Raw genomic sequence first — 11253 nt, forward strand, 5'->3', positions numbered from 1 at the left:
AACGAGTAAGATGCAACTCAGAGGCATAATCATGTAAAGCTTTAATAACAAACATGTTCTTCATCACGCGACCCTTGGATATTCAAAGTCGAGAACCTAAAAGCGTCGAGGAGGGCAATACATCTCTATATTTTAAAAGGTTTTGGCGATATATTATTAGCCTATCTGTCTCTACGCTGAAAAATCCAGTTCGGTTTTTCCGCGAAGCTCCAAAAATCTATGAAATGTGTTTGCATGTTCTTCTCCGCGAGCGGGGATGTAGAGGTGGGATTGCGAGAATCGAAAGGTTGGAGAGCCCACACGCTCAGCTTCCGAGAAAGTACGTTTTACAATAATGTATTATTCAATTTCTCTCTTGTTCTATACAGGCGAGGACTATATTAATTCAGTTGGTTTAGTGTAAGGTTGTCTTTCTTTCTTTTTTGACATCAATCTTTACGGTAGGCTTGGAGACGGACCGCTTGGACAGTGGGAGCCCTCCCCTCCTCTTCGTTCTGGTTTGGTAGGTGCGAATAAAAAAGGGCCCGTGTTTGCAAATATGCAGATAGGCTACATAAGAGGGAGGGAGGGGGGATCATACTTTGTCGAAGTCTGCTGAAAGTTGGGATGTCATCTTCCTAACGATCAAGTTAACTAGGGGAATGGGAGAATGGTTCTTCTATCTATACCCTCAAACGTGCTGGTGCAGACCATACGCTGACACCGCAGAGACCGTGGTTTCAGATCATTGAGTCTAGACAAAAGGTATTTTTGTGCTTTAATATTAGATACAATTAGGATTCTCGGCTCTCAGACGCATGTGAAATGATGCACACACTGTTATTGGGTTAGAATGGCCATAATGGGCATTCTGCTCTGCCATTCTCATTTGCAAATTTTCCTCGGATAATGTTGTCAATGCAGAAAATGTTTGTAGATATTGTGGAGAGCGGTTCTTTCATTCAAAGATTTTTAGGGGTGAAAATTGAAAGTGTGAATCATCTGTTAATGACGTGCGCTCCAAGAAACTTGACGCTCTCCATAAATATTTGCCATTGAAATTATGGCACTTTGCATTGGATCTTTATTATGTTTATGAATGTTATGCTTTTAATGACAGGTGGTGATGAGGCATCTCTTTACCTGGAGATAAATCGAAACTGAACTTTGTTTTCTGCAGTGTTCTCTTTAATCATCAACAAATGTTTTTGTGAAAATGCATAATGGATGAAAAAGAGCAATATTGTTTAATTTGTTTATGATTTAGTTCGTGCATAGCCTATACTTATCCTAAGAACAGTATGCCAGTTGTTCTCAGAGTGATTTTATTGTAGAGGAACATGTTTGTTCTTCATTGTTCCGCATGCGACGACCAGCCAGTCTCCTGCGCGCGATGTCCCCGTGACATAGCAGTTGCAAGCCTGGATTTATCGCGACCCCCTGGTACTGCCGCAATCCGCCACCGGCAGTGGCGCTCGTATGGGCTTCATGTTCTTGCAAATTAGTCACGATTTAACACAGTGGCATGCATACAATTTTGACTATTTTAACTCGGGAATGGAAAAGAAACAGAAAGGCGCAGCAGGTTGTGGGATATTTAATTCTGGTCCTTATAAACTTCAATGGGTCTCGTGCACAAATGTGACTGACTGTGTGTGTGTCTGTGAGTGAGTGAGTGTGACGTGAGTGCGTGACTGCTCGTGTGTGAGTCAGAGCAGGGAGGGGGTGGTTGAGAGAGAGGGCTAGGAAGATATGTGTGAGTGTCTGCTTGACCGCGGTCTGGAGGGAAGTGTTGCATTTGGCTCTGCATTACCTGAACTAATAAGTAGCCTATAGCCGAGCTATCTGGCAACGTCCCATAAAATATTACACTTTTTGGCTTGTTGTCAGATGTTTTGGTTTCACGATTGATGACAAACATGACTAGGCCTATTTATTTATGAATAGATACAGTATTTGAAAAGTGCCATATTGACAGTATTATCTAGCCTACTTTTGAAACTCGCATATATTTACAGTCAGACTATTTTGTATAGGCCTAATTAATAATTTATGAATACAAAACAGATTTTGAAGAATATTATGCTATGTTCTAAACATCTAAATTAGTCATAGGCCTATATCATAACTTGAGTGTGACTTTTTAAAAACTTGAATATGCCAAAGATGTTTGAGTTCTTTTAGTGGGTATGTCCATTTTGCTTATAGATTCCATACAGTACCCCTTCTCGTTGGCCTTGGGGAGTCTGTATGGTCAGACTGTTCGGGATGGTTATTCAGCCGAGAGGGGCCAATTACCGCCGCGCTCTGAGCTCCAGGGAGGAAGCACGAGCCATGTCTCCAGCAGCTCCCACTGACGTAATCAATGTAGAGTAGACCTATATAAGGGGGGAGAGTGGGTGCTTCGGTGAAAGCATAGTGGGAAAGTGTTATTATGTTTGATAGTGGCAGTCCTATTTGTGATGCTACCAGGAGAAGTAGACTAGTTGGGTGATACAAAAGGAGCTGTGGTAGAAGTCATAACTGCAGAAAGTATAGATAGCATTTACAGATCCTTAGGCTGCTACTGGCGTGATGGTAATGACGTCATTGAGGAAGATGTAAACAACAACAATGTCTACACAAACAACACTGTATTTCTTTAATATGTAAGACATTGGCGCATTTCTTTTTCTCATATAACAATGGATTCACATAACCTTTTCCCAGTAATATAACCAACCTGTTCCTCATTATGCAATCATTTTTTATTTTTCTAATCATCACCACCATCATCATCATTATCATCATCATCTTAGCAGTAGCAGAATTTGGGATAATTCTATTCAGAGAGAATACAGTGATTGGTTACAGAAACTGGGGAACTGTTGAGTGACAGAGAAGAGAGACTGTGAGTCTAGGGTTTGGAAAATACAGTATATATATTTTTTATTTATTTAACCTTTATTTAACTAGGCAAGTCAGTACAGAACAAATTCTTATTTTACAATGACGGCTAAACCCTCCCCTAACCCGACGATGCTTGGCCAATTGGGACTCCCGGTCCCTATGGGACTCCCGATCACGGCCGGTTGGGATACAGCCCGGGATCGAACCAGGGTCTGTAGTGATGCCTCTAACACTGAGATGCATTGCGTTAGACCGCTGGCATTTAAATGCATAGGGAGCGTGTGAATGACATGGAGGAGGGACAGAGTGAGAGTGATATTAAGAGAGGGTGAAAACATGAAGGGAGAGACTGTGAATGACATGGAGGAGGGACGTAGGCTGTTATAGAGTCATTGACATTGGAAGAGGAATGGTAGACTGTGAAAGAGGGACTGAGATGGTGGGAAAAGATGGACTATGAATGACATGTTCATGTTTGATGGAGATGAAGAGAGTGTGAGGGATATGGGTCAGACAGAGAGACACTGAGTTTGATGGAGTGAGACTAGGACACCAGGAAGAAAGAGACACACAGACATACTGTATATGTCAGTGTAGCAGGTGGGTGGCCCTGCAGCAGTGTGAGAGAGATAGAGCAGAGCCCTGGTCAGACTCGAAGCAGGAGAGTGAGGAGCTGAGGGGCTGGCTCAGGGGTCCATTGGCACCACGGACCCCTGAGCTGGTGAGAATGCGGGGGCTGTGCTCCTGCCTTTGAAGCTTTACCTCCCACTAATTCTGGCCTTCCAATTTCCACATGCTGCCCCCCCCCCCCCCCCCAATGCTCTCTCCCACCCCTTCCCTTTGTTTCCCTTATAAGGACTGGCCCGGGCATTTCTTCAGCTTTTCTCAGGGATGTGCTTGTTTGTGAGTGGGGACAGGTCAGTGGAATAGTAGGATAGTGTCTCTTCATAGGAGGCTGGCCATTGTGATGTTTCAGTTTTTTCAGTACCCACTCTGAATAAAGCATTGGAGTCAAATTCATTTCAGTCCATTTTCATTTATGAATGGAAAAAATACCCACCCAATAAGTGTGTTATTTTTCAATTGGATTGTGGACATTAAATGGGCTCATAGTGAATAAGAGGATATTTCCCCAGAGGGACTGTCAAGGAACATTTAAAAGAGCCAACCAACACTACAGTAAGTGCTGATATCTAGTTGAATTGAGTTGTCGTTATTTAAAAGTATAGACACAAAAACGACAGGCTGCAGCTGTACATTGTCCATCTGTAAATAGCCCACCCAATCTACCTAACTCACCCCCATACTGTTTTTATTTTATTTACTTTTCTGCTCTTTTGCACACCAGTATCTCTACTTGCACATCATCAACTGCTCATTTATCACCCCAGTGTTAATCTGCTAAATTGTAATTATTCGCTCCTATGGCCTATTTATTGCCCACCTCCACATGCCTTTTGCACACACTGTATATAGTGTCATTGACTTGTTTATTGTGTTATTGGCTTGTTTATTGTTTACTCCATGTGTAACTCTGTGTTGTTGTCTGTGTCACACTGCTTTGCTTTATCTTGGCCAGGTCGCAGTTGCAAATGAGAACTTGTTCTCAACTAGCCTACCTGGTTAAATAAAGGTGATTTAAAAAAAAATAAAACAAATATCAGCAGCCTGGTGGTGCAAAACAGCATAACTGGTGTATTTTAACACCGTTTAAAAATGAATTTATTATATGTCAATCTAGCAAACCAGGAACTAAAAGCAACTTTCTAAACAATGTTTTGGGTCGTTTCTAGATTGTTAGCTAAATAGCTAACGTTGAGCTAGCTAACGTTAAGTTAGTTGGTTAGCCAGTTCATGTAATGACCATATCATATAGCTGACAACGTCTTCACTTTAGCTAATTTGTCTTATTTATTACAGGAAAATAAACTCACAAAAATATCATTATATACAAGTTAATGGCAAGCTAATTACAGAAAGTAGGTTACGGTTGTGAGTGTGACGAAATAAAAGCAGGGCATTCTACCGGAGAATTTTGGAACTTGGACACTGTCTCATTGGCCTAACGTTATATCGTAATTTGATTTTGGTGCAGGTCATGTTGTCCTTCACATTACCGTCTCTGGTAAATACACACTATATCAAATAAAATCCAAGTTTTTTTGTCACGTGCAAAGGATACAGTAGGTCTTTTGTTTAGTATAGTAGCTAGAAAGCTAGCTAAACAATGAACCATAATCACAACTCATAACGTTACTACCTTTCATGAATATACAGGTAGCTAAAACTAACCAACTAAGTTCATTGTAAGTTAGCTAGCTAACATTAGGCTATAACTAGCAATACAAATGGATCTGAGATACTAATAATATTTCTACACAGATCATACACGTAACGTTAGCTAGCGAGCCAGCCAGCTAACATTAGCTAGCTAGCTAACAGTACACTTTAACTTGCAATAAAAATCACTTTCTGACAAAATCAGAAATGTATAATATCTGAAAATGTAGCTAGCTAACTTGTTTTTCAACCACTCCACAAATTTCTTGTTAACAAACTATAGTTTTGGCGGTTAGGACGTCTACTTTGTGCATGACACAAGTAATTTTTCCAACAATTGTTTACAGACAAATTATTTCACTTATAATTCACTGTATCACAAATCCAGTGGGTCAGAAGTTTACATACACTAAGATGACTGTGCCTTTAAACAACTTGGAAAATTCCAGAAAATTATGTCATGGCTTTAGACGCTTCTGATAGGCTAATTGACAACATTTGAGTCTATTGGAGGTGTACCTGTGGATGTATTTCAAGGCCTAGCTTCAAACTCAGTGCCTCTTTGCTTGACATCATTGGAAAATCAAAAGAAATCAGCCAAGACCTCAGAAAAAAGTTGTAGACCTCCACAAGTCTGGTTCATACTTGGGAGCAATTTCCAAATGCCTGAAGGTACCACCTTTATCTGTACAAACCATAGTACGCAAGTACAAACACCATGGGAACACGCAGCCGTCATACCGCTCAGGAAGGAGACGGGTTCTGTCTCCTAGAGATGAACGTACTTTGGTATGAAAAGTGCAAATCAATCCCAGAATAACAACAAAGGACCTTGTGAAGATGCTGGAGGAAACAGGTACAAAATTATCTATATCCACAGTTAAACGAGTCCTATATCGACATAACCTGAAAGGCAAGGAAGCTCAGCAAGGAAGAAGCCACTGCTCCAAAACTGCAATAAAAAAGCCAGACTACTGTTTGCAACTGCACATGGGGACAAAGATTGTACTTTTTGAAGAAATGTCCTCTGGTCTGATGAAACAAAAATAGAACTGTTAGACCATAATGACCATTGTTATGTTTGGAGGATAAAGGGGGAGGCTTGCAAGCCGAAGAACACCATCCCAACCGTGAAGCACGGGGGGGACAGCATCATGTTGTGGGGGAGCTTTCCTGCAGGAGCGACTGGTGCACTTCACAAAATAGATGGCATCATGAGGCAGGAAAATATGTGGATATATTGAAGCAACATCTCAAGACATCAGTCAGGAAGTTTAAGCTTGGTTGCAATTGGGTCTTCCAAATGGACAATGACCCCAAGCATACTTCTGAAGTTGTGGCAAAATGGCTTAAGGACAACAAAGTCAAGGTATTGGAGTGGCCATCACAAAGCCCTGAGCTCAATCCTATAGACAATTTGTGGTCAGAACTGAAAAAGCGAGTGCGAGCAAGGAGGACTACAAACCTGACTCAGTTACACCAGCTCTGTCAAGAGAAATGGGCCAAAATTCACCCAACTTATTGTGGGAAGCTTGTGGAAGGCTACACGAAACGTTTGACCCAAGTTAAACAATTTAAAGACAATGCTACCAAATACTAATTGAGTGTATGTAAACTTCTGACCCACTGGGAATGTGATGAAGGAAATAAAAGCTGAAATAACTCAATCTCTCTACTATTATTCTGACATTTCACATTCTTTAAATAAAGTGGTGATCCTAACTGACCTAAGACAGGGAATTTTTACTCTGATTAAATGTCAGGAATTGTAAACTTCCGACTTCAACTGTATATATTTTTTTATTATTTGAAAACTCAGGTTCCCTTTATCTAATATTAGGTTTTGGTTGAAGATCTGATAACATTCACTGAAAAAAATATATTCAAAAATAGAGAAAATCAGAAAGGGGGCACACTTTTCACTAAGGAGATGAAATATCAACAAATCATACCTTCTATGACACTCTCTTCAACTGCTCTACATTCAAATTTGTGGATTCGGTTATTTGAGCCACACCCGTTCCTGACAGGTGTATAAAATCGAGCACATAGCCATGCAATCTCCATAGACAAATATTGGCAGTAGAATGGCCCCATACTGAAGAGCTCAGTGAGTTCCAAGCTGCCTCTGGAAGCAACTTCAGCACAATAACTTTTCGTCGGGAACATCATGAAATGGATTTCGATGACGGAGCAGCCGCACACGAGCTTAAGATCACCATGTAAAATGCCAAGCCTTGTCTGGAGTGGTGTAAACCTCTTCATTTGACTCTGGAGCAGTGGAAACACGTTCTTTGGAGTGATGAATCACGCTTCACCATCTGACAGTCCAACGGACAAATCTGGGTTTGGCGGATGCCAGGAGAATGCTACCTGCCCGAATGCATAGTGCCAATTGTAAAGGAATAATGGTCTGGGGTTGTTTTTCATGGTTCGGTCCCTTAGTTCCAGTGAAGGGAAATCTTAACGCTACACCATAGAATTACATTCTAGACAATTCAATGATTTGTTGAGATGTGGAAGAACTTGATTGGCCTGCACAGAGCCCTGACCTCAACCCCATCAAACGCTTTTGGGATGAATTGGAACACCGACTGCGAGCCAGGCCTAATCGCCCAACATCAGTGCCCGATCTCACTAATGATCTTGTGGAAACAAGTCCCCGCAGCAATGTTCCAACATCTAGTGAAAAGCTTTCCTAGAAGAGTGGAGGCTGTTATAGCTCATGATTTTGGCATGAGGTGTTCGACGAGCAGGTGTCCATATACTTTTGGCCATGTAGTGTATCTGTGCATATTTTCTTTTTGAGTACAACATTATTGATTATCATAGGCTATGCCATTACATGTGAATATAGCTAATCGGACAGAAATGTAGGGCATCCACAAGGCATAATGATGATGAGTTATATAAATACTACATTACAATCTTCTGTATATGTTTTGTGGTTGGAGGGTTGATGATGTCATCAAGAATGATAACCAACGTACTTACTGTGTTGTAAGTGGTCAACCTGTTTGTTTAAAAATATATATATCTTTGTGTATGGCTGTTTGTGTGTTTTTTCTTCAAATATCTGATGCATACAAGTTAATATATTATGCAAATTAGGTCAACGCCTAATCAGTTAAATAAATGTTTAACATTTACTTTTAGATTTCTGTGTATTGTTGTGAATTGTTAGATACTATTGCACTGTTGGAGCTAGGAACACAAGCATTTCAACTCCACCCGCAATAACATCTGCTTAATATGATTTGATTTCCGTATATCCTTTCAACCCAAGAGGTGTGACCCTTACCAGCAGATTCACCACCAATAAGACTAAGACAAAGTTTCGGGTTATTAGGAGAGAGTGATGTCAAAATGGGAATTGTTCATGGTCTGAAGTCTTAATTCATGCGAAATGGATTTTAATTTTGTCAGTGTGTAGTGTGTGGGAATGATTGTTTCAAATCCCTTTGATGGAAAGTGTGACCATCCACAGGCCAGCTTCTCTTGGTTTTCTTCTGGGAAACACTATGGCTACATTCAACCTAGCCCTAAAGGGTGGGATTTAGGTTGTATTGGGAGTAGAAAAGTATTGGGAGTAGAAAAGTGCCTTTTCTCTCCTGTCACTGTCATTCAGTATTTTCATGTTTTGCTATATTCTGAATATTCTTATTTGTCTTATTGTGTATTGTAGCTGGGGGGCTTGAGGAACTTTAAGTTGTGTAAGTGGACTCATCTTTCCTGGCTATTAGTGGTTATGAGATGTTTGGGATACATACTATCTAACGGAGCTGCCTCATTGGCTTTTTAGCTGTGTTCAATCTAATAAACAGGTAACATAAAGGAATGGCAGAGTAGCTGTCTTATGTAACGGAGTCTGTTGTTTACTAAGATGCTGTCTAGGTCCAACACTGAGCCTGTTATTGAAGGACCCTTCTCTCTCCCTGTGCCAGTTTGTAGGTTGACAGTGGAAGGATGTGGATGAGGGCTGAAGTTTAGACAGAGCACAAGGGCTCTAAGGCCTGCCTGTGATTGGCTGTCCGATTCGTCCACAGCGGGGAGGCGCCACCTCACCTGGGCTCAGAACAGACTGTGAGAACCTCTCGGCTCCCCCTCCCGCCCGCCCCCCCAGCTCTGCACGTACTGGAACATGTCTAGCGGACGGTCGGAGGGAAGCCGAGACCGGACAGCCGAGGCCCTAGAGCGAAGCAGCTGCAGTGAGGATGTCCCTGTCATCGAGCGCAGGAACCGCAGTGGCATCATCAGTGAGCCTCTGAGTAAGAGCCTTAAAAGGTCCCGCACCCTCTCCCAGTACACAGCCGCCTGCCCCACCAACACTAATGGACACACACACCACAATGGAGAGACCAAGAGCCACCCGGCCAAGCCCCAGCCGCCCCCACAGCCCCAGCCCACTGTCTCAGCGCTGGCGGCAGCCAAGCTGGACCGGACCCTGGAGCAAGTCCTGGAAGGACAGAATGGCCTGCTGCACTTTGCCCAGGCTGCGGTGCTGTTAAAGAGGGCTGGGATGGAGCACATGCTGCTGCCGGGGGGCATGGGGATGGGGATGGGGGGTAGCGATTCAATCTCAGGGGCAAACGACTTGGAGGGTGCGTCTGCTGCGGACTCCATTGGCGGTATTGCAGACTTCCCGTACGGTGTGGGAGGCGGCTTCCCGTTCAATCCGGGACTGTTTATCATGACACCGGCCGGCGTGTTCCTGGCCGACAGCGCTCTGCACATGGCCGGCCTGGCCGAGTACCCGGCGCAGAGCGAGCTGGCCTCCGCCATCAACTCCGGCAAAAAGAAGCGGAAACGCTGCGGCATGTGCCAGCCCTGCCGTCGGCGAATTAACTGCGAGACGTGCAGCAGCTGCCGGAACCGCAAAACGGGCCACCAGATCTGCAAGTTCCGCAAATGTGATGAGCTGAAAAAGAAACCATCTGCCACTCTGGAGGTAAGAGTTCAGTGAGGAGACAGAGCTGGAGATGTCACAGAGGGCCACAGAGGGCCACAGAGGGCCACAGAGAGTCACAGAGGAACATAGAGGAACATAGAGGGACACAGAGGGACACAGGGTGACACAGGGTGACACAGGGTGACAGAGGGTCACAGAGGGTCACAGAGGTACACAGAGGGTCACAGAGGGTCACAGAGGGACACAGAAGGTAACAGAGGGATACAGAGGGTCACAGAGGGACACAGAAGGTCACAGAGGGACACAACATAGAGGTCACAGAGGGATAAGAGTGTCTCAGAGGGATACAGAGGGTCACAGAGGGTCAGAGGGGACACAGAGGGTCACAGAGGGACACAGATGGTCACAGAGTGTCACAGAGGGACAAAGAAGGACAGAAGGTACAGAGGGACACATAGGGTCACAGAGGGATTTAGAGGTGTCACAGAGGGACAAAGAGGGAAGGAAGGCAAGAGGGACATAGGGTCAAGAGGGATACAGAGTGTCTCAGAGGGATACAGAGGGTACAGAGGGACACAGAGGGGTCACAGAGGGATTCAGAGTGTCACAGAGGGAAAAGAAGAACAGAAGTCACAGAGGGATCACAGTGTCACAGAGGGACAAAGAGGAACAGAAGGTACAGAGGGATACAGAGGGTCACAGAGGGTCACAGAGGGACACAGAAGGTCACAGAGGGACACATAGTGGTCACAGAGGGATGCAGAGTGTCTCGAGGGATACAGAGGGTCACAGAGGGTCACAGAGGGAACACAGAAGGGTCACAGAGGGACACAGATGGTCAAGAGGGATTCAGAGTGTCACAGAGGGAAAGAAGAACAAGAAGGTCACGAGGGACACATAAGGGTCACAGAGGGATTTTAGAGTGTCACAGAGAGACAAAGAGGGACAGAGAAGGTCACGAGGGACACATAGGGTCACAGAGGGATATCAGAGTGTCTCGAGAGGGACAAAAGAAGAACGAGGTCACAGAGGGATTCACAGTGTCACAGAGGGACAAAGAAGAACAGAGGTCACAGAGGGATACAGAGGGTCACAGAGGGTCACAGAGGGAACAGAGGCAAGAGGGAAATTTGGTCACAGAGGGATACAGAGTGTCTCAGAGGGATAACCAGAGGGTCACAGAGGGTCACAGAGGG

General features: G+C 43.9%; 1 protein-coding gene across 5 annotated transcripts in view; it reads left to right on the forward strand.

Annotated features, from left to right (window-relative positions):
- The first annotated feature begins 211 nt into the window (after positions 1-211).
- The window catches only part of LOC111964315 (CXXC-type zinc finger protein 5-like), a 27213-nt gene continuing 16171 nt past the window's right edge, over positions 212-11253 (forward strand). Inside the window, exons 1-3 of one of the 5 annotated variants that reach the window (XM_023988171.2) lie at positions 219-319; positions 445-502; positions 9093-10096. In XM_023988171.2, the coding sequence (XP_023843939.1) occupies positions 9290-10096 (807 nt within the window). In that variant the 5' untranslated portion in view covers positions 219-319; positions 445-502; positions 9093-9289. Of the gene's footprint in view, positions 507-530; positions 745-9092; positions 10097-11253 lie in introns of those variants that run through there. The other 4 variants (XM_023988172.2, XM_023988175.2, XM_023988173.2 and 1 more) reach the window with 4 other exon arrangements.

Source organism: Salvelinus sp. IW2-2015, linkage group LG5, assembly GCF_002910315.2.
Source record: "Salvelinus sp. IW2-2015 linkage group LG5, ASM291031v2, whole genome shotgun sequence".
NCBI classification, from domain to species: domain Eukaryota; kingdom Metazoa; phylum Chordata; class Actinopteri; order Salmoniformes; family Salmonidae; genus Salvelinus; species Salvelinus sp. IW2-2015.